General features: G+C 36.7%; 1 protein-coding gene across 1 annotated transcript in view; it reads left to right on the plus strand.

Moving 5' to 3' along the window:
* The window catches only part of NCKAP5 (NCK associated protein 5), a 1,139,016-nt gene that overhangs the window by 867,225 nt on the left and 247,544 nt on the right, over nucleotides 1-24,247 (plus strand). Inside the window, exons 9-10 of the mRNA XM_056117696.1 lie at nucleotides 6,077-6,115; nucleotides 15,681-15,800. Coding sequence (XP_055973671.1) covers nucleotides 6,077-6,115; nucleotides 15,681-15,800 — 159 coding nt within the window. The remainder of the gene's footprint in view (nucleotides 1-6,076; nucleotides 6,116-15,680; nucleotides 15,801-24,247) is intronic.

Here is a 24,247-nt window from a genome sequence, read left to right on the forward strand (position 1 = left end):
AAACACGTGTGAGTCCAAAATTCCCTTTGTATCTTCTTAAAAATGGATTACATTTTTTCAAAAGAAAAAAATAGTCATAGACCATACACATACATGTGCACATACACTCAGCCTTGGAGACATGCACATACATATAAGCACATAAATGCGTACACCCACATATGCAACACATTTCGCCACTTCACCCTTCTTTCTCTTCTGCTACCTATGTCCTCACACCTTGCTTTATAATACAAAGGAAAAGTCAAGGAAAAAAAATCTTTCTTTTCCTTGGGAGATTGTAGATTTTCATGTTTAACTTCAGTTTGTTCATCATGCTGCTGCCATTTTGCCAGCAAGCAGCCTCTGTTCCTTTAAGATAGCCAACTATTCACATGCAGAGGACTATAATGATACACATAAAATAAGTAAAATAGCATCTTCTCAAATTGCTGTTTTGCATTTAGATGGATTTCGTTTGTTTTCTATACATTTTATTGGATTCGGTGTCAGCATCATTCAGGCCCTAGGAACTTTGGGTGCTTCCAGCCTAGCCAAATAAGTGAGGGGATGAGTAGTCACAGAGAAGTGAAGTGAGGAAAACACCTGAAGGAAATGAGCTCTGTGGACTTCCAGGACAGAGAGAATTCACCCAAGGGCAGGAGAAGCAGTGAGTAGGCATGCAGGTAGGAGCTGAAAGAACCTCTTTAGCAGGAGCTGAAGCAGTGAAGTTTGAGAGCTAAGAATGGAAGTGTCTTGTATTTAATTATCTCAGCGCTTGCAAAGCACTGTTGTCTGGATCCGCCCCAAAGATTTTCATCTAATTCTGGTCAAGAGTGAAGCCTGAATGTAGGATTTTATTTTGAAAGTGTCTAGGACATAACACTCACCCAGAATTAATAACTACTGCCCTTCTCTAAATGTTCGGCTTTATGGAACATTTTCAGTAAGAATGGGTACGAGCATGGAGTTAGATATTGTGCCAAACTCAGATGTCAAGATTCAAGAGCTTCAAACGATCCTCTAACACAGCATTTCTCCATTTCCAGACTCAGTATATATCAGAAAGATCAGTGATTGTCACCAGGAATACAGATTCTCATACCTCTCTTAGCTCTTTCGAATTAAAACGACAGGTCAAGATATTGAAACTTAATAACTTCCTAGGTGAAGCTTTTGTAAAGAGAAGTTGAAGGACCTGCACTTCCTTTAAGACCACCCAAACTAGGTCAGAGATCTTTGGAGTTGACATGGGTGCCATATTTTAATTCCCCTTCCTCCTTTCTTCACTCCATACTTTTAAAACAAAGGAGAAAGAAACCTAGAACTTTGAATGTTGTTCAGAAAAGAGAAAGCACCAGAATTTCTCGGAAGGCCATGTTTAATAAAGCAGAATTAGATTATTAAGAGGGATTCTTGTGTTTCTTTCTGTTTCCTTTCTTTCTGTTTCTGTGCCAAGATTGGATCATGCTAGCATCATTAATGCATCCTTTTGCATTTTCCATACAAGGACTTTAAATAATCTTTAAGATCAATGTCTTTGTCTGTGTAGATAGAAGAAAATCTGGCATATGCGTTCTCATGTGCTTCAAATATTCATTTTAATGGAGGCATCATGAAAGCACAAGGCACATATTCACATCTTCTTGCCTACCTTCCATTTTTACTACCTGTGATGTCACGTATGTTCAGTTATTTCTACGAGGTCCAGCACAACTTTTGTCCTATATTAAGTAATATGTATTTCTTAGATGAATAAATTATTTAATAAATATTATCAGTAGCAAATTAACATCCAAACCTGATTTTTCTGGAATACGATAGCACAGCAGGTAGGGCATTTACCTTGCATGTGGCCAACACGGGTGACCCAGGTTCGATCCCTCTGCCCATCTCTGAGAGCCCAGCAAGCTACCGAGAATATCTTGCTTTCATGGAAAAGCCTGGCAAGCTACCCGTGACGCATTCAATATGCCAAACACAATAACAAGTCTCACAATGTTACTGGGCCTGCTCGAGCAAATCGATGAACAACAGGAGGACAGTGACAGTGACATATACGTGTAAAATGAAATTCTCCTGTTTATTGTATTTTACAGGAGTTGTTTTTATAGAGTAAAAATGGGAAGTGTTTAAAATTTATATGCATAAATATTGTAACACTGTAGCACTGTTCTCCCGTTGCTCATTGATTTGCTCGAGTGGGCCCAGTAATGTCTCCATCATGAGACCTTTTGTTACTGTGTTTGAATACAAACACAGCATTTCGAATATATCACGGGGAGCTTGCCAGGCTTTGCCATGCGGGCCAGATACTCTTGGTAGCTTGGCAGGCTCTCCAAGAGGAGTGGAGGAACTGAACCCAGGTCGGCCGGGTTGGCCGCGTGCAAGGCAAACACCCTACCTGCTGTGTTATTGCTCCAGCTTGTGCATAAGTATTGTATTTTTCATTAAATTTGAAATAAAATTCCTTATATTCTTTAATCATTAGCGTCTTACCTGAAATTTTTTCTATTCTCTAATGACTGGTTTATATCAGGGACTTCCCAAGGTCATTCTTTAGTTTTGTCATCTCATGCATTTCTCACAGCACCTCCACAGATGGAGGGCTTTCTACAGTTATGGATATGAAGAGCCAGGTTGTTCCCTCGCTCTTCTACATTGCAATGTGTATCACTATGAAAAACACTTGAGCTCAAATCTCTTTCATATTTTGCTCCCACAAATATCCTGCTTGCCCCTGCTGCCTCAGTAAAATAAACTAAGGTCCAAAGCTTAGAAAATATATCCAAAGCATATTTGTTAAAAGTTCTTTCTTTGGACATATTTCTATTTCTTATTTTTCAATTTCTCAATTATTTTTGTACTGTGTGGCTCAAGTACCGTTGGCCGAGCACCACCAGGAATGATTCCTGAGTGAAGAGCCAGGTGCAACTCCTGAGCATTGCTGGGTGTGACACCCCCAATATATATATATATATATATATATATTGCCTAGTTTGGCTTTAAAGTCTCATTTGAAAATGATGACTATATAAAAACTTCAAATTCTTCAAGATTATGCTATCAGCCTATTTGTACAGACTGAATCTTATGTATAGCACTATTCTTATCATGTATTAACAAAGTTATAAAGAAGAAAGAAAATGTTCCCATTGTCTTGGACCGTTCTTAAGCACAATGTTTTATTTTGAACTGGTGTAAAAAATAGTTAAGAGTTCATTTTCTTCAAATCTATAGCTAGTTTAAATAACTTTCTTTTTTTATTATCACAAATGCAAGTTTTGAAAAGATCCTGATGACTCCAAAACAAAAAAAGTCTTTTGATGCCTACAGTTCAGCTAACCAATTGTAGGTAATCTAATCATAGTCACTTCCTGCTTGGTGTAAATACTCCCTACCATGAACTGATGAGTTGATGACAGCCTATACTTTAATATTTCGAGATTTATTGGTAACCACCTGTCATTAAATATGTGCATTTTTGTCAATATTGAGTCAAGAAAGAAGTAAACTCTGTGTAAACATTTGTATCATGATTGTCTTTCCTTATACCAGACAGGAAAATAAGTATACATAATATAGAATCGGAAAACATGTAGTTGCTATCAAGAGAAATAGAAGATGAAAATATATTCCTCCGACTTCAGTTGAATGTGAGAATTGCCACGATGATTATATACTTACACTGTTATAGTTGTATTCCTGCCAATATCCTACCGTCCATGCACTCTTTGACACCAAGGAATCATCTTTTATTTCAAACACTGCAAATCTATGTTGAAAAATATTAAAGCAAAACTGAGTGAGCAAAAGTGCCCCATAATTTGCCTAACCACTTAAATTTTATCAATAGTATTGGTGAATATTTTCAAAGATATACTGTAATTTTTTAATTAACCCTTTGTATGTTTTTAATACACAGTAAAAATATAGGCACTTATGAAAATTCGGTTAAAAATTATGAACAGTTATCTGAGAAAATGATTGAAATACTTGAAACATTTTTGAACATAGTTTTATTTATGTCGCTTAGATGGAATGGTGTCACTTGCCCATTTCTTTTTTTTTAAATTTATTTATATATTTTTGTTTATTTATTTATTTATTGAATCATTGTGGGAAAAGTTACAAAGCTTTCAGGTTTAAGTCTCGGTCATGCAAATATCAAACACATTTCCCTTTACCAATACTTATTTTTCACCACAAAGAACCCCAATAACCCCCCCCCAACCATCCCAAAGCATGTGAGGCAGATGAATTCTAGTTAACACTCTATCTCCTTTGACTAGATTTATTGTTTCAATAAAAAATGCACCATTATTATTTAGAGTTTACACCCCCAAATCAGACGTGCTGAAAAGGCATTTTGAAATAATTTGTTTTCTACAGATGGTCACAAGAATCAATAGCGGCCACGCAATTTTGGATTTCTGGTATTTTACTTATTAACCCTGGAAGTATTTCTGCTGAGAGTCAGATAGTTATGAGATTGGTTTCTGTGCTCTGGAGCAATGGCTGTGCCGGAGAGCCGCTGGTGGGGGGCAACTCGTGACCTCAGTAGGACGTGAAGGACAAGCCGGGAACTCCCCCCTTCCCATGAGGTTTCAGTCGCCCTGTCACGACCGGCTCATACCTGGCTTTCCACAAAGCTCCCAAGCGGCTGCCATCTTTCTTTTCAGAGAGAAAAAGGCAGAAGGGACCAACACCCTTTCCCCTCCGGGCAGGCATGGTGGCATGGATTAAACTTGCCCATTTCTGAGCCACTCACAGAAAGGGAATGGTATTTCTTAGACTGACTTATATTAAGAAAAATTACCTCACTAGGCTGAGAAAGACCCAACTTTGTGTTCTCTCCCAAGCCGCCTGATACTTAAAAATTTTAAGGAACTATGAACATATTTAAAAGAATTATATTCGGTGGTTAATTAGAATAAACTAAAAATAGTAGTGGCTTTTTTATTTCTTTCATACCTAGAAGAGCAGAGAGTGCAGCCTCTGAATCAACTAGACAAGGCTCATTTTATTTTTCTACCTGATGAAAATTTTTATATGTAACTCCTCTTTTCAGTGTGATTATTTAGGTTTCAGCCATTACTTTTACATCCCAAAAGGGTAAAGGAGAATGAAGGGTAAGCCCCTCTTTCTAGAGTTTTCCTGTAAGTCCAGGGAAATATTCTGCTTATTACTCATTGGGCAGATAGTTTACTTGCTTTTATAGCTCTTTTTTTATTGACTGAGATAAATTTATTGATTGTAAATTGTGATTTACAATACTGCTAATGAAGATTTCTTATGCACGTTCATTTCAATACTACACTCATCACCGGTGCATTCGCCTCCTATTTACCAAAGTTCTCAGTATCCCTCCCTTTTAACTCCCACTCCAACCCCAGCCCCAACTCATTTTTGTAAATCAGTTCCAGCCAGATGCTGCTCACATAGTGACACTTGGGTATAAGAAATGTACTTTGATGTTTGTAGCCAATACACATTAGGGATCAGGCGGAAATGAATGTTAACATAAACAATAACTAAATTATTACAGATAGCAATGTGATAAGTGAGTAGCCTGAAAGAAGAGGTGAGAAAGAAAGCAGACTATATAGGGGGAGAAATGAGTTCACTCCGTTCTCCACTACTCACCTATCTTTACTGAAAGTAATTTGAAGTGGTGAAGTAGTCACAGAGCAAAAAATTAGAAAGGAGAAGCAAAGGACATTATAAATCAGCAAAATGTAGAAACTATGTACAGATAATTAGGATTGTTTTTCGCACTGTGTCATTTTTTAACCTTCTTGGAGAACTTTACATATGAAAGAATATTATGTTTTCAACTATGGAAGAGTGGAAGTGAAGGAATGAATCTTTCCAGCCTAACCATCTTAATTAGCAGCAAGGTCACCTTTGGAAAAAGCAAAATATTACCTAGAATGATAGGCTTATTATGAAAAGAATCAGGTCCTCCAGAAGTAGAGGAAAGAGGCAAATGAGAAACTAATTAACTCGAGTAAGCTGTGAGAAACTTATTGGTAAATTAGAGTTCATGTGTATGAAGTCTCATTATTATGAACAATAATTCTTTTTCTTTTTAAAGGTAGCCAACCAAGTTGTTCAAGCTCTACTAACTCAAAAGGTAGGTCACTCTCTGTCTTTATTCTTTTCAAGGTACTTATGTGAATAGATTGGAACTCATAATGTCAAACGAGGGAACTGTGATTGATAGATGCAGTACTTTTCTATTTATTCACTTAAGGTAAAATTGTGTGTTTTAGATGACATATGAAGTAACATCAATAGCCAACAGAATTGTAAAATTCAAACTCTTTAGAAAGTAACAAAGCCATTTGAAGTGAAAGATTTCTATGCACCCAGATGGGCAGCAAATCTATCATTTTTATTTAGTAAATGCAAACATAATAAATGAGTTAAATAAGATTTACAGCTATTCCTATAAAATGAATAGTCTTTTATGGGCAGCATTCAAAGGCACTGCAATGCAGAAGGAGCTCTTGGAGCTAAAGGAAGCTATGTAATTTTCCTATACTTTAGTTCCTCTGCTGTAAAATGGGGGTGATAATTCCTCCCTCCTAGAATTATTGTGGTCTTTCTGTGAGACAGAATGGGTAGAGAAGTTTCTGTAAGAATCAGCAATAGCTATGGTAGCGGCTCCGAGGAGTTCCAAACACCTGACTTTGCCAAATGGTTGAGCTGGCAGGAATGAAAGAGAACTTAAGGACATTGATAAAGGCACTTCAGTGGTGTGTTTGCCGTTATAGTATGGTGTGCTTGAAACCCAATATTACCAATACTGCAAATAATGGTGCCTTTATAAAAATATAGATGAAAATAAATAAAATTATCCCCTAACAAAAAAATAAATCCATTTATGGTAAATATAAAACAATATCATTGTTGTATATTTGAGAGCACATTTTAAGAATTCTTACACCATGCACACGCACACAGACACAAATTAACTATGAATGCGTTTATCATTTTTTTAGAGCTCAGTAATCATTCCACAGCACAATGTACATCAAGTGATCTTGTTATTCACTTTTAATGGATACAATTGTATATGTCAGTATCCCTCAATGGAATGGGGTACAATATATGGTAATTTCTGGGCATGATATTCCTATACCTAGTTTTCACTACCTGCCTATTCTGCCTTTAAACAATAAAATATCCCATTTTGGAGCATAGTAGATAAATGCAGATATTTGTCAGTATTCAACTGGTTTTCTTGAAGTGTTCCCACCTTTTCATAATTTTTTTTTGGCGGGGGAGGGGGGAAGCATTGGTCCACACCTGGTGATATACTCCAGGCTCTCTACTGTGGGATCACTTATGGAGGTGCGAGGAATGAAACTTTGGTGGGTTGTGTACAAGACAAGCACCTTATCAGCTGTACTACCTCTCTGACCCCCACCAGTTACCTATTTTGAGGGAGAGGTTGGTTTTGGTTTTGGATCACATCTAGAAGTGCTCAAGTTCTCAGGGCTTCCTCCTGGCTCTAAGCTCAGGGATCAATCCTGTTGGGTTCAGAGGACTCTATAGGATGGAACCTCGTTTGGCTTCTTGCAAGGTAAGCACACTGCCTGCTGTACAGCCCCCCCATACACACACACACACACACACACACACACACACACACACACACATCCTTCAGCTATTTTTTTAACAGATACTTCCCAAAACCTTTATACTTATTCCCTTCTTCAACTGCTTTGGCAGATGTTAGTCACACAGTCACACCAAAGGAAGTTGTTAAAGAAGTCTCAATTCTGTATATGTTCCTGGCTGAAACGGATTGTCCTATCATTGTGGAAGTAGGAGGGAAACGTGTTGAAGATCAACTCACAGCTTCTGCCACAACATATTTGAATGTCTTTTCTTTATCAGATACTTAATTCTTTTAGTGGTTTTCCTCCCATTGGAAACTTTATGCTCCTTTAATTACAAATGGAGACTGAAAGGAACTCTGTTGAATCTATATGTGTAGCTGTTGAAAGACTCCTCAAGGCAGTCTTTTTTCATGTGCCTCAGGAAAGAGACAACGAAGTTGTCTCGTACAATATAAAGGAAAATGGGACCCTTCAGGTCAGCCACAAAAAAATAGCTACACAAATCCAAGTAATAACTAGTAAACAGATAAATCTACCTTGGTACAGTTAAGCAGTAAGATACAAAAAGACATGCAACTGTGAGCTAGCATACCTCAGGGACATTCTGAGGCTGCAAGAGATGTCAAGGCTTTCAGGGATTCCAAAAGAATCATGTTCTATGAAAACACATGCCTCTCAGTTTTTATAGGCACTGTAAAATTGCTGTAAAAAGACAGAAATTTCTTTTTAATTAAGAACACAATATAGGAAATAAAATGTACTCCAAAGCCAGGAGTGAAAAACTAAAGTCTGCCTTGAATTAGTTTGGAGAGATTCATCTAAATAACAAAACAAAACAATCTCGAGGCAAAATTATAGACATAACCAAACAGTTCTGGAATATGTTAATTGTTACTGCACCACAGGAACAAATCTGCCATGGCTAGAGCTCTTCATTGGCTAGCCAAAAAAAGCCTTTCTCGGGCAAAACATAATTTTCCTCAGAGAAGCATCCTGAGATAATAAAATATGCTTTTTTAGAATGCTGATAGAAAAAATATTTTCATAAACATATCAGTTTTGTCAAATTTACATACACTGTCCTAATCAAGTAATTCAATTTATCTCAAAAGCTCAAGATTCCCTTAAGACAGCAGTGTCCTTTCTTCAAATCAATAAGGTTCAAGTGACAATATTAAACCCAGCTCACTTCCATTTAGACCTCCAAATCATAGGTCTAAGTCTACAAATGGAAGTGAAATCAATAATCCAGGATAAACTCATTTTTTTTCTCAGAGCTATATTTTATCTTCATTATCTCAATTACACTCATTGAAAATGTAACTTGCCTAAGTTCTGTGCAGGGATTTTTTGGCCATAAAGACAGAAATTGGACAGAAAAGTCTTTTCTCCTCAAGTTGTTTTCTAGCATATCACAAGTTTAACCTTATCAATGCACCTTTTAGAGTAACCTAGTATTTATTTAGTGCTTTCATTTTACCAACATGGAAAACGGGTTCATATATAGTGAAATCCAGCAATACAGCCACAACTATTTAGAGAGATGTAGAACCTAGTTTGATAGCAATATGCTATTTCAGAGCCAGAAGCAGAAAGAACTCCAAGCTTCTACATATTTCCCTAGTAGGAGGGGCAGTTGGCCATCTGTCTTTTTTCTAACAATGGTCTGCGGTTCCCTCAAAAGGGTTTGGTTGTGTTTACAAAGAGTCAGGCCCCATATACATCACACTAAGTGCAGGAAGTCATAGTTTTCTCATTACAATTGAAAAGTTATAATTTGTCAATACTTCCATTTTCCAGAAGTGGTAAGGCTATATGTTAGCATTGGGTCACTACACTCAAACTCCATGTTCTTATTTTTTGAACCATTTGCCCTCCATGGTCTCATTCATCCACCTGCCTTTTTTTTCCATCAATGTTCAGTAGGCAGAGGGGATTCTATGAAAATCAACAGATGGATTGAAATCCAATTATTAGTTATGATCGCTGGAAATAGAAGGGCAAGGCAGCCCTTGGATTTCTTAAATCTTCTGGAAGCACTGCCAGTGCTGACTAGAAAGAACATCTGTTATCTGACATATGTGGTGTCAAAAGTGACTGTGGAAATTTGGAGTCAAGCTATCTCAGAATCAGTTTTAGTTTGAACCCTAGAATTTCAGGAAACCTAGGTTCGCATTTAATCTTGAGGTTGTCAATTAGCTTTGGAAATCACTCAGTTCTTAATATCCTTGAAAAAGGATGACTATGTTGCTACCAAGAAAGAATGTGACCAGCAGAGACTGGAAGTGTGGCGTTCATTAAGCTTGAGAATGGAATGAGGTGCAGTTGACACATCATCTAATGATGCAGCTGAGACACTGGTTCTTTGTAATCCAGGTTTGGGGTAGTAGCCCAGTTTACACATTAGGAAATTAAAGTTTAGCCAGACTAACTTATTCTTCAAAGACATACGAACATTTAGGATCAAACCTTAGGCTCCCACAATTCTAAGTCAGTTTTTCTCCTTGATCTGCTCTGTATCTTAAATTGGTATATTAATGTGGTATAATTTTAAATGAAAAAATAAGAATAAAATAATTCTCAGAAATTTTTCAGTGATATTATCAGTATGGTCCTATCATCAACATTTTCTGAATTTACTTCAGTCCAGAGAGAGCATTTTTTTCATAAAATAACTGTGTTCCTCAGATGATATTTATAGAAGGACACAGAATCTTCTTCAAGCTTAAGTACATGTAAGCTTATGGATTATAATGTATAGATTATCCTTTGGAAATTTTCCTTTGATATTATTAGATGAGAAGGGGCCTGTAGAACTGTGTATGTTCTCACATACAACTATAACTCCCTACTTTTTAAATTTTGATCCGTGATAACTTGTAGGTTGGCAGGAAAATCAAGCCTAGCTGTATTCTTGAGCCCAAGAATACTACATTTTCTTACATGAGGTTGAATATAGTCAATGTTTATTTTATTCATGATAAAATTAAGCGTGCATTCCCTTTTGTTTTTCTATTTTATTTTATTTTTAATTAATTAATTATTATTTTTAAAACCGTGAGTCAGAGTTACAAGCTTTCATGATTGGGTTTCAGTCATACAATGTTCCAATACCCATCCTTCCACCAGTATATATTTCCCACTACCAATATCCCCTGTATTCCTCCTGCCACCATCTACCATCCTCCCAACCTGCCTTTGTGACAGGCACTTTTCTTCTCTCTCAGTCTCTGTCTCTCTGTCTCTGTCTCTATCTCTGTCTCTCTCTCTCTCTTCCCTTCTCTCTTGCTCCCTCTCTCTCCTTCCCTCCCCCCTCTTTTTGGGCATTATGGTTTGTAATACAGATACTGAAAGGCAATCATGTTTGGTCCTAAACCCACTTTCAGCATACATCTCCCACTGAAGCAATCCCTTTCAACTGTCATTGTCATAATGGTCTCTTCTGTATTCTATGTGTCCTCTCCCTCAGCTCTTCAGGGAGGCTTTCAACTATAGACCAATGCCCCTGGCTCTTGTTTCTACTGTCCTTGGGTGTTAGTCTTATACTATGTTTTTATGTGTGTATATGGGGTTTTTTTTTGTGTGTATATATATATATATGCATGTCTATATGTGTGTGTATATATATATCCCATAAATGCATATTCCCTTTTCTTACATCAGAAGATGTACCATCCTATTTTCAGTAGTGTCTTCTCTTGAATCTGATAAGTACTATAAAGCTATAGAAAAGTGATTATGGAAGAGGAAAAATGGCCCAGCTCCCAATGGGAGCCATGATATCAGACCCTTGTATCTCCAAGGAAGAGAGTTATTCTGTTTTTGATACCTTACTTGGGAAGGATAGTCTAGACCCTCCCTCTGATAATGACCTGGTCAGAATAGTAGTTCTTAAAAAAGCAACAAAATGAACACCTATATTCAGAGAAATCTAGGTTGTTTACTGAGGGAATAAGGAAGCTGGGTTGAGAACTTGAGTATAGTAGTCTTGGTTATGGAAGCCTCTTGGAACTTTGGAGGTTTGAGATGTGAATATCATACACACATAGAAGTTTGAAGTTAATGTTTAAATGTTATAATATAAACCAGCAACAAATCAATAAAATTAAATTATAAACACAACAGAATTGTGAATATCATTCAAATTAAAAGTTATGGGCTAATCACAAAACCTTTATTATACTGAATGGAACTTCTCTAGAAAGTTTTATATTAAATAATACTTTATAATCATAAAATTATGTTTTAGTTGCAAATATAGCCTAAACATAACATAAGCTTCTTTATGTTGGTTGGGTTTCCATTCGAAGTGCAGAAGAAGCAATGGTAGCCAGTTTCTACTTTCTGCCAATGTCCCACTGAAATGATGAGGGAAAGGATTATTTTCTCCCTTCTCCCTTTCCATTTATCCAGTCCTGTTCTGTTTAACTGGATGTACGTAGATTCTCATGAAGGTTTTTTTAATTATAGTTTCCTGGTAATGGCACTTTTCTGGCATCAGTTACATCAACAGCTTGATTAGAGAGAACAAAATTATTCAAACAGCACAGCGGGATATAGTATGTCAATCCCATTTCTACTTCTCACTGGTTAGACGACCAGTGTCACATTCATGAAATCTTCCACTTTCCCCTCCTCTGTGTGCCGTGTGCAGATATGCATGAGCCAAGAATGATAAGCAGTTCTCAAGGTCAATAAATTGTGTTCCCGCTAATGAAATTTTACCACCTTAGGTAACCATGATGGCCATTGAAATCTGGGCTCTTGTACAAAACCTCTCTGTAGAGTACAATGAATATTTTCTCTCATTGTCTCATTTTGTTATTATCTACCCATCTGAAAAGCTCTTTTAAGCTATTCTCCATTTTCTACTAATAATTATTGATGCTGTTGCTTGCCGGTCTCCATTCTCCTTATAAATCCATATATGTGTGCTTCCTTTTCCATATCTGCTTTTGCAAATGAGAGTGACTGTGTTTCACACCCAATAGGTACTATTAATATTTATTTACCTCACAGTCAGCTTTTATTAATTGCTTAATTAGAAGTAGTGAAAACAATTAGTGTTTGGGAGCAGAGAATGTTCTATACATGCTAAGAATAAAAATTAACATAAATAAAATAGAAACAGAGATTGAATTCCAAATTAAAAAAAAACAAATTCAGCCTTTTTTTTTTGCTTTTTTGGGGGGGTCACACCCAGCAATGCACAGGTATTACTCCTGGCTCTGCAACAGGAATTACTCCTGGCAGTGCTCAGGGGACCATATGGGATGCTGGGAATCGAACCCAGGTTGGCTTGCGTGCAAGGCAAATGCCCTATCTGCTGTGCTATTGTTCCAGCCCGAAATTCAGCCTTTTAATTCAAGCAGAGTCTAGGACTCCTAAATGCCCTCTGCTAAATGGTGTGTTTGAATGCGCATACACACACACACACACACACACACACACACACACACACACACTTCTGTTCTACCTCTGATGGTTGCTGCTCTCCTAGATCTTGGACAAAAGTGTCTCCTGCGCATGACGTTTCTTTTATCTGTTCTGCGTCTGTGGAATCAGCAATAAATTGCAACTGTCCATGAATTTCATTCATTTACCTCAAAAGAAATGAGAAAAGTGTACCCTATACAATGTCCCAAACATTGGACTGTTTTTTTTGTCCCCTTGTTAATAGGACAAATAATACTAAATATGATGATACATGCTCAGGTAAAGTCTCAGAGGCCAGATGTCTCGAGTTTCGTAGTTAGGTTGAAACAGATCCAAGCCTCTAATTGACTCCTGTTTATATACCAGAGATCAGAGTGGACAGCTGTTCTCTCTCACCTGCCAGTACCTTAAGAACTACAAGAAGCCTCCCCCTCCTAGAAATACATAGCTCTGCAAATAAGTGTTGAGAGATGAAATTTTCATTTTCAGAAAGTATATTTTCATTATCATAATCATCATCATCCCCTCTAAGAAAACAGTCACACAAGTTTATAAGCCCCTACTTATATGATGCTATATTATATGATGGAATAAAGGAGTGTAATAACAGTAATATTGTGCTGCTGTTACAGTATCTTTTTATATGTCTATTAAGTATGTCATCTAACTGGTAAAGTATAGAGAAGGAAAGGTAAAATCCACAAAATATAGTATAAGGCAGATTTTTCATCAAAGGTATTGAAAGCTGCTTAAATTTAGGAAAAGACACCATATTTGGGGGTTATCAGATAAAAGTGTCAAAGGAAATTAAATAGAATTTAAATTTAACATCAAAATGCCAAACATTAACTAGAAAAGTTAAATGAATGAGAAAGGAATTTGAGAATGAGGAGGTAGGATGGTAGCATGAATGAAGCAGTTAGAACATTAGCAGAACTCATTTGTGGAATACAAAGTGTTAGTATGAGACTAACACTTACAGACATTAGAGACAAGAGCCAGGAGGATTGTTCCATGGTTGGAAGCCTGCCTCAGTATGCTGGGGGAAAAGGCAACTGGGATAGAGAAGAGACCACTAAGTCAATGATAATTGGAGGGATCGCTCCGATGCGAGATATGTGCTGAAAGTAGACAAAGGACCAAACATATGTTCTCTCAGTATCTGTATTGCAAACCATAATGCCCCAAAGTAGAGTGTAAGAAAAGAGTCTGCCATAGAAGTGGGGGATGGGGTGGGGTGGAGGTGACTGGAGGGATACTGGGTACATTAATTGTGGGAAATGCATACTTGTAGACGATGGGTGTTCAATCTTTGTATGACTGAAACCCGATCATGAAAGCTTTGTAGCTGAATCTCACAGGGATTCAAAAATGAATAAATAAAAAGGACACTAAGCAGGGCTTATATTTTTCCTGGTAAAAACAGAAACCTTTTTTTTAAATACCTCATTTCTTTTAAAAAATAACATTTTATTATAGAAGTTTAAATTTTCAGGTATGCATCACTAAAGGTCAAGTAAGCTTACTCTATTAAATTCACCACTAAAAGTTGAGTTCTATTTTTCATCACACAATTGACCCTCTTATTCAATTTAACTAACACTCTCTCCTTTCCCTTCTGAAAGAATCACTAATTAACTAGTCTTATACTCCAAAAAGTTTTTTTTTTAATTTTATTTAATAAAATAAACTCCTCTGTGCCAGATTCTCTTATGGAAGTTGGGAAAAGGTTATATGGTGTCAGAGCTATTCAAAAGACCTGCCCCCAGCAGGGGGTGATAAGGGGTGTGGGTGGCGGGAGGGACACTGGGTGGAGGGATTGGTGGTGGAGAATGGGCACTGGTGGAGGAATGGGTACTCGAACATTGTATGACTGAAACATAATCATGAAAGTTTGTAAGTCTATAAAGAAAAACAAATTAATTAAAAAAAAGATCCAACCTTCCTTCCCCTCCCCCCAAAAAAATAGAGCTGTTTCCTTAGGATACTAACAGTAACTACTTCCCCAACACTAGGATCAAAGTATGCCCAAAAGGTAGGGAAATCTACTGGTTTAGAAGATGAGCAACTTTCTAGTGACTTTTTTTGTTGTTGGTAATTCATTTTTTTCTATGGCCTTTAAGTCTTCAGGGTTGCTTCCTTTGTCCAAAATGTGTCTTGACTCTGGTAACCACAGCACTGAAAATTTCACCACATTTTCATAAATGACAAGGAAAGGCTTTATCACATATGATAGCTTCTTCAGTATATGAAATCTCTATTCTTTTCAAAAATGTTGTTGTCCTTTTTATTTGTACTTTATGATTACTTCTATTAAGAGAGTGAAATGGCAAAATATATCTGTGAAAACTTAAATTGACTTTATATCACTAAGATTTATCATATCCAAAAATAGCATTCGAGATTAATGCACTCGTGATTTTAAGTTGCTTAAAAAATAGGTCTTTCCTGCACATAATAATTCTGTCATATAATGGGGAAGAAAACATTGTGTATGATTTATCTTTAGTGGCCTACAAGAACAAGAGTACTGTTTTTACTAAGGTGTCTGAAATATCTGATAACATGGGATTCTAATATGCAAAGATCTCTTTCCATTTTAACCTTTGGTTTCTTTAAATATATTCCCTGTAGGATCTAAGGGAAGAATGTGTGAAGTTGAAAACAAGAGTCTTTGATTTGGAGCAACAGAATCGAACATTAAGCATTCTTTTCCAACAACGAGTCAGGCCAACTTCTGATCTTCTCTTCCAGGTATGTGTATATGCAGAAACCTGTCTCTACAACATAAAAGCTATTGACAAGGACTTCCAGAACTTCAAAAATTACCTGTGTCAACATGGGTAAAACATTGTATCAGAAATCTGATTCTTTCCCCTGTCAAGGGATGTCATTAAAATTGATCATCTCTTAAATGTATATATAACTTATGAAAGCTATCCATGCATAAATAAATAGTGTCAAAAATAATAAATAGATTTTAAAAAAAGGACTAAGAAGGTATCCTCCATAAGCTAAATGAAATTATGGAGTCAGGTCAAAAAGTAATTCATTGCTTTAGGAACCAGCATTGGTCATGTATTTTGTTATAATCAATGAAGAGTTTAAATGTAATGCCAAAGTACTTTTTTAAATTCAGGCTCTCTATAATCAAAGATTTGCTTTTATCTTTTTTTTTATTCAGTGTTCATCATGCAATACAATTTTTTCTATATTCTTCCTCGGTATTTTTGTAGATTCTTCTTGCCTCAAGTCTTTCACAGAACTCTTGTCTCATAACATGAAAAGTAATGAAAAATCAAACCTTTTGAATAATTTTGAAGTTATTTTTACATAGCACAACAAAATTCTCCAGTGGCAGGAAAACTCATCAATTGTTAAAGGGGGTAGAAGACTGAACTTAGTTGTTCCCTGTAGCACTGTAGCACTGTCCTCCCATTGTTCATCTATTTGCTCGAGTGGGCACCAGTAACATTTCCGTTGTGAGACTTGTTACTGTTTTTGGCATATCAATTACACTACTGGGAGATTACCAGGCTCTACCATGCGGGCAGGATACTCTCAGTAACTTGCCGGGCTCTCCTAGAGGGACAGAGGAAACAAACCTGGGTTGGCTGCGTGCAAGGCAAACACCCAACACACTGTGCTAAAATTCTGTTAATATGTATGTTTGCTCAGACAATCTCCCTAAAACTTTCCAAGAGATCTGAAGCTAAGAGGTTAGGGTTATGTGAGGCTTCACTAAGGCAATGTATGATTTTCAGGGGATAGCACACAGCTCTCTAATCTAAATAGCTAAGAAATAAGGAAAAGACGGGGAAATCATCCAGTCCAATGATTTTCAACCACTGGTCCATTATCCAGTGTTTAAATCAAAACATAGAATTAAATTTCTATGTCAAATTAGTTACAGTCTTTGTGTTCAAAAGCCATATGGCCAATAGCTACATATTGGAAGGTGTGTATATGAAACATGACAAGCCCCGTAGAAAGTTTAAAGGATAGCCATTTTTCAAAAGGCTGAGACCATAAAAAATATTTATTAACCCTCTGAATTATGGCATAAACATTTTTTCTATCTCTTTAGGGAAATAAAAGAAAGTGTATTTCTTTTCAGAGAAAGAAAGATGTTTGGTAAAGCTGAACATCAAAATGTAATCCCCAAATTAAAATAAAACAGCTCTCTGAATTGTAAAATAGATCTCATCTCTTAAATTAATTTCCTCCCTGCTTTGTCTGATAGAGCATAATTAATAATTTATGACTCAAAAATTGTGCAGAATAGTCCTTCTGGCCTGTTTCTTGATCCCAACTACAATAAATGTTTGTCAAAGAGAATCTTGCATTTGTAAAAAGTCAAATTTCTTTTGCTGCCTCATAATCAATATTATAATTTTTGCATTTTGCCTATTTCATCTGAAACTTTTTTATGAATAATGTTGAATGATCTGCAGTCCCTATTTGTAAATAATGATGGTTTGTTTTCACAATAAGCAGAGATATCCTTGATATTTAAATGTTTTTATTTAATTTTAACATTTCTTAAATTGTAGCCAAATCACAGGATTTAGTGTGGATACTATCAACAGAGCTCTGTATTTTTTTTGCTGGAAACATAAGCTAATATACTACATACTTATCTTTAAACACATACATGTTTCTTCCCTAAGACTTCCAAGAGTCACTCTAGCTTAAATGATTTTTATAAAAGATGTAATTTTTATAGCTTCCTAAAGAAGAATGATAAGAAAGTGTGATACCTGTCCTGTAACAGCTTGCAAACATATGCAGACCTGCAGTATTCTTCAGTAATCTGTTAATTATTTTACTCATGACAAAATTCTTTCATCTTCTGCTAGCATTAATACATACCATGAAGAACTAGCTAAAATAAACAACAGGCCAGTGGTGGCTGGAGCAATAATACAGTGGGTAGGGCATTTGCCTTGCAGGCGGCCAACCAGGGTTCGATTCCCAGCATCCATATGGTTTCTTGAATAGTGCAAGGACTAATTCCTGAGTGCAGAGCCAGGAGAAACTTCTGTGCATCGCCAGGTGTGACCCAAAAAGAAAAAAAAACAACTCTGTAACTATTTGTTAGATGAAATAAATAAACAGCACAAGATTCATTTTTCATTATAACCCAGCTCATCTTCTATAGTTTTTCTCTAATTTGGATGTTTTAGAAGTATGCATTCATTGCTGGTCCACCCAAACTGTGTAAGGTTGTGGTTAGCGGCAATAACAAACTCAACAGTAGTCTCAAATATTTACCTAGTCTTAAATGTTATAGACTGTAGAGCTTTCTTTCCATGTCATAAGATTTTATAGCAGATTTCTAACTAGATTTTTTGAAGATCATAGAAAACTGTATTAGTTATCTGCAAAAATAGACAAATTGTCCTCTATAACTGAAGTAGCATCTGCAGGATAATGTAGACTTTTGACCCTTTGTGGTTTTAATGATCTGTACCTTGAATAGAAGATAAAAGAAAATAAGGACACAATCATATTTTGATTCTTTATATTTTATTCAGGTAGGTAGTGTTAGTTTTGGGGCTGGAGCGATAGCACAACAAGTAGGACGTTTGCCTTGCACACGGCCGATCCAGGTTCGATTCCTCCACCCCTCTCTGAGAGCCCAGCAAGTTAAGGAGAGTATCTCACCCACACGCAAAGCCTGGCAAGCTCCCTGTGACGTATTTGATATGACAAAAACAGTAGCAACAAGTCTCACCATTTGTTGTGAGATGTCACTGCTGTCCACTTGAGCAAATCAATGAGCAATGGGAGGACGGGCTACAGTGCTACAGTGTTAGTTTACATTCCATATCTAGCATTCAAGTGCAAATATCTCTCCACCATAGTCTGGTGGATCCTCTCCATTATGCTATATTTGGTAATCTCAAGTCTAAGGTCAGAATCTAAAAACTTAGTAATGATCAATTCTTTATCCCTCAGAAATAAGAGAATACTTAACAAATTCTTGTACAAGGATTCCTGTACAAGGATTTATTGACGTATCATAAAAAATCACAAAAAAAAAACACACCAAGATCCATAACAGGAACAACAGAAAAATGTCTAGCATGAGATTTGAAACCATAATAACGGTAAAAAATTTCTCTGTTGATTTCAATTTCCGGTATGATATCTTGGGGACAATGAGTAGTAAAAAGATAAGAAGTCCCACTATATTAAAATTTACCATTTGAGCTGAATTGTTAAAAACAAAATTGAGAAGCCAGTACAGAAAATGAAATCCAGATCTCCAGTTCTTAATATAACTAGTTTCTGTAAATATGTGGCCTTATTTGAACCTACTGGCCTTGACAAATAAGTGTGCACTATCTTCTCTTATAAGAGAGTTACCACTTTCTTTTAGACAACCGAGCAGTGGGGCTCTTACAGAGAACATTTTTCTGAATGCACTTACTTCTCTGATCAATTAAGTGGAATATTCAGTGTGCTTGAGTTATATAGGTAACTCCATATCTCTATTAAAATTGTACATGTAGTGGTAATAATGTACTTTTAAAAATCACGTAAAGGGTCTGAAGCAATACCACGGCATATTGGGAGCTTCTCATGCACACAACATACCCAGAATCCGTCCTCAGAACCCCTCTAAGGTCTCCCAAGCCCCACCAGAAGTAATCCCTTAGTGAAGAGGCATGACTAAGCCCTGAGAACCACCAACAATCCCCCCCAAATATATAGAATAATTAAACGTGTCAAAAAAACCCAGTTATTTCTACAGACAAAGCTTAGTGCTTCAAAAGCAGTTATGAAGAAAAATCCCCCAAAGAAAAGTTTGTGGTCAAATAAAATGTTGTTTTTTTTTTCTTTTTTTATTAGTGAAACACCATGAGGTACAGTTAATAGGCTTACACATTTTGTGCTTGGGTTTCAGTTATTCAATTATCAAGTGCCCATCCCTCCACCAGTGCCCGTCATCCACCACCACGGGTCCCAGCATCCTCCCCCACCCCCCATCCCTCCCGTCCCATCCTGCCTCTGTTGGTTTTAACTATAAACATATTTGGGTGATAGGGAATTGTACTGATCGTAGACGCATTATGAATGCAAAAGGTTTTCCAAATGATTTTTAGTTTCTCTTCTGCTATTAAGAAAAATAAAATCTAAAAGTGATAGGCAATACATAAAGTAAGTGTTAGATGAAAGGATTCTAGTAATATTATTTTTTGGCAAAGGTCATGGTACTCTCCTGGGATCACAAACTTGGTTACAGGCTCACCAGGTTTGCTCACCATAGCTGCACACACTTGGTTGGTATTGCTGGAGTTTTCACACACTTTATTGTGACACTGATGATTCCAAGCTGCAGAATCCCCAGGATCACACGTGGCATGTGAGGCATTGCTGGGGATTGAACTCAGAGTTCCACTAACGTCTCTCTTGAAAGACATAAGCTCTACCATCAAGTCCCTCCAGTTTTGGGTTTGTTTTGTTTTGTTTTAACAAATGCATAGTGCTCACTGCATGTCAGGGACTATTGTACATGTTCACACTCGGGTTTGATTCCCAGAATTGCACTCGGAATGCGGTGAATCTTTTTACTACCAGGAGTTTTCTTGAGCACAGAGCCAGGAGTAAGCCCTGAAAACCAATGAATGCGGCTCCCAAAACCAAAAATCAAACTGTTGTACAAGTTCACCTGCTGGACAGAGTTTGCAAGTTTAATTAGCGTTAAAATACAACGAGGTATCAACTATCTCCCGATCATTTCAGCTATTGGAAACACTTAAGCTCTAATCGCTAACCTATCCTACTGATAATTGACAGAATGGGGATTTATAGGCATGGCATGATTATTTTCACCTGTGTTTTCTGCGTCCTCTCCATGGAATGAAAATTAGTATAAAGATCATTTTGTGGGTTCTGTATCTGGCATTTTAATTAACTGGTCCTCCTGTAATTGAATAAATCTATATAATCACAGTAAGAAGCTCCCCATATATACACACACCTCTAAAAGATTTTTTTAATTTGTAGTACATAAGATTTCTCCCTTCTCTGTTTTCGTGTTGTTTTTTCTTGTTTCAGACACTTGTGTTATCCTCATATTTTTACTCAAGACAGTTGTTTCTTTTTTTTTAATCTGTTATTTCAAAGGGCACTACTATATATGTCCTTAGGCCAATATAGAAAGAAAATACTTTACTAGTGTAGTTTCTTCACAACAACAGTTGAGCTTCTGACACCTTAGAACCAAAGTGTGAAAATTTGCTTGTCACTCCTTGGAGTGCTGACCTCTGTTTACATCTTTGTTTCTGTTTTGTTTCATATTATTCTTAAATGATGGGTTTTTTTAATTCCACTGAGCTTCTGATTTTTTTCTATTTTAAATCTTTAAGTTTAGAATATCTAAAATCTACCACAATTTTGACAAGACATTCCACTCTCCTTCTTTCATAAGTAATGAATCCTAGTTTTTTTTCGAAACCCAACCCAAAGCTGCAACCTCTCAGGAGCCTTCCACAGCCACGGAGTTCTCACCGAGTTTCTCCTTCCTGGGGCTCTTATGGTATTGATTACCAATGTCATGAATTTATCAGTTCATGGCTCTGTATTAAATTATGGGTGCTAATCCCAGGAGAGTGGCAGTGAAGTGTGTGCATTGTGACCCGCAGTAACTAGGATTTCATCCAACCTTTTCATTTCATCTAATAACCTTGAGAGCAAGCCTTGCACTGAATATTGAGTTTCACCATACCACAGATATTACTATTATGCACAATACATATTTAGTGGGTACTTGTTAACAGCTTATCGCTTTTATGGAATTAAATTTTGGGTGTAATAGTTGAATGTTTCATTTGCTTGTGTTTGGTTTTTTGTTTTGCTTATATTTTCAAAGAACCAGTTCTTCCATCTTTTGATTTTCTTTCTCTATTTCATTTATTTCAACTATTTTCTTGATTTCTTCCTTCCGAACTTTGGATTTAGGTTTTTTTTCAGTTCTTTCTGGTGTGAACTTTGATTGTTTGAGTTTTTTTTTCTTCTATTTGTTTGTATTTGGCATGGTATTCTCAGGGTTTACTCCTGGTTCTGTACTTAGGCATCATTCCTGGTGTAGCTCAGGGAACCATATGTGGTGCCAGGGATCAAACCCTGGTTGACCGCGTGCAAGACAAGTGCCCCTACCCACTATACTGTTGCTCCAGTTCCCAAGGTTGTTTGAGACTTTTATGTCTAAATCTTTCCTCTTAGAATTGTTTGTGGTATCTCATAGTTTTGATAATTCATGTTACAATATTTCAGTTCTATTTTGATTACTTATTTAATCTATTAGTAATTCAGGAGCTTGTTGTTTCATTTCCACATATTATATTTCCTTTTCCTATATTTTTGTTTCCTTTCTATTAATAATGTTTAGGGATATACTACTGTGATTAGGAAAAAAGTTATAATTAAATTATCTTAAGTTTACTAAGACTTATAATGTAGCTTAGAAAGTACCCATATGCTTTTAGGAACATGCATATTCTGCTGCTGTCAGAAGGAATATGTGTATGTCACTCCAAGGTCCACTTGACCATTAATGTTCAAGTCTACTATTCCATTATTAATTCTCTGATTTATTTGTTGTTGAGAACAGAATATTAAACAATCATATTTATTCCATTGTTCTTTGTTTCCCCTTTTAGCCTTTGCTTTATGTATTTAGGTGTTATAATATTGAGTGCATAAATATTTATAACTGTTACATATTCTTGTAGGATCTAACACTGTCATTATTGAATGACCTTCTTTTTCTCTCTAGGCCACTTTTACCATATAGTCTCTTTCATCTGATATATGCATTCTTTGTCATATTGCTGGTGCAATAGCACAGCGGGTAGGGCCTTGCACACGGCCAACCTGGTTGGATCCTCTGTCCCTCTCAGAGAGCCCGGAAAGCTACAGAGATCCTGCACGCACGACAGGGCCTGGCAAGCTTCCCCTGGCATATTAGATATGCCAAAAGCAGTACCAGCAAGTCTCGCAATGGAGACATTACTGGTGCCTACTGGAGCAAAAGGAGAACAACGGGAGGACAGACAGTGCTACAGTGTCAAAATAGACAACACTGGCCTCAGGGAGTGAGGGAATGATCCAGGGAATCCAGGTGGTGATAGTTGTCCAAGTGCATTTTTCATTTGTAAGTTAAAGAAGGTAGATTTCTAAAGGGGTATGAAGTGATTTATTTCCCTGAAAATGAGGCAGTAGATCACTTTTACTTTTAAGTCTAGGAAACTCTAGGTAAATGGAGTAAATGGAAACTCTAGGTAAACTCCTGCTCTCTTATTAGTATCATTTGCTTGTAATATCTTTTTTCTATTTCTTCACTCTCAATCTATATGCCTCTTTATTTATTTGACTATTTGCATCTTTTAAAGCAAAGTGAGTTTTCTATAAGCAGCATATCCTTGAACCATTTTTCTTTTCATCCATTCAGTCATTCTGTATCTTTTGATTGGAGAACTTAACATATTGATACTTAAATTAGTTACTGAAGATCATGAGATTTCCAATTATTTTATAAGTCTTTTGCTCCTTTATTTTGTTTATGCTTGTTTGGGGGCCACATGCATCAGTGCTCAGCAGTGCCTGGACCCAAACAAGGTTCTCTGTACATAAGGCAAGTGCCTGACCCCTGTATTATCTCTCTGGCTCCCTACTCCTAGGTTTTATCATGGTGGTTTTTATTTGTCAATTTGGTTAGTTATATTAGTAGCATGATTTACTCTTTTATCATAAAATTTACATTACGATACATTGTTTATTTGTCGTTACCATGAGGTTCACATAAAACATCCCCGTTACAGCTTTGTATTTTAAGCTCCTTAAACTATATTCAGAATTGCCGATGTGCTGCCGTGCCTGCATGGAGTGAGGGGAAGAACATGGCTCAAGGCTAGTACCTTCCATTTCTTGGGTAACTTCCATTTCTTGGTTCCCCTTGCGACTCTATTCAGGGGCCAGAGCACTTGATCTGCCCATATCCAATCACTAGTTTCATTAGGTTCTATCATCTCCATCTCAGTATTATTTTCAGGGCTCAAGTTTTGCATATTTCCTCTGCAATCTTAGTGGGGCAAGACCTGAATGAGTTCCCCAGGAATAACTCACACTCTTGAGTATGCTAGGTATCAACCACGGTCCTTGTTGATACAGCACTATGGTCTTCTTAGTGA

This window comes from Sorex fumeus, unplaced genomic scaffold (genome assembly GCF_029834395.1).
Source record: "Sorex fumeus unplaced genomic scaffold, SorFum_2.1 ptg000035l, whole genome shotgun sequence".
Taxonomy (NCBI): Eukaryota; Metazoa; Chordata; class Mammalia; order Eulipotyphla; family Soricidae; genus Sorex; species Sorex fumeus.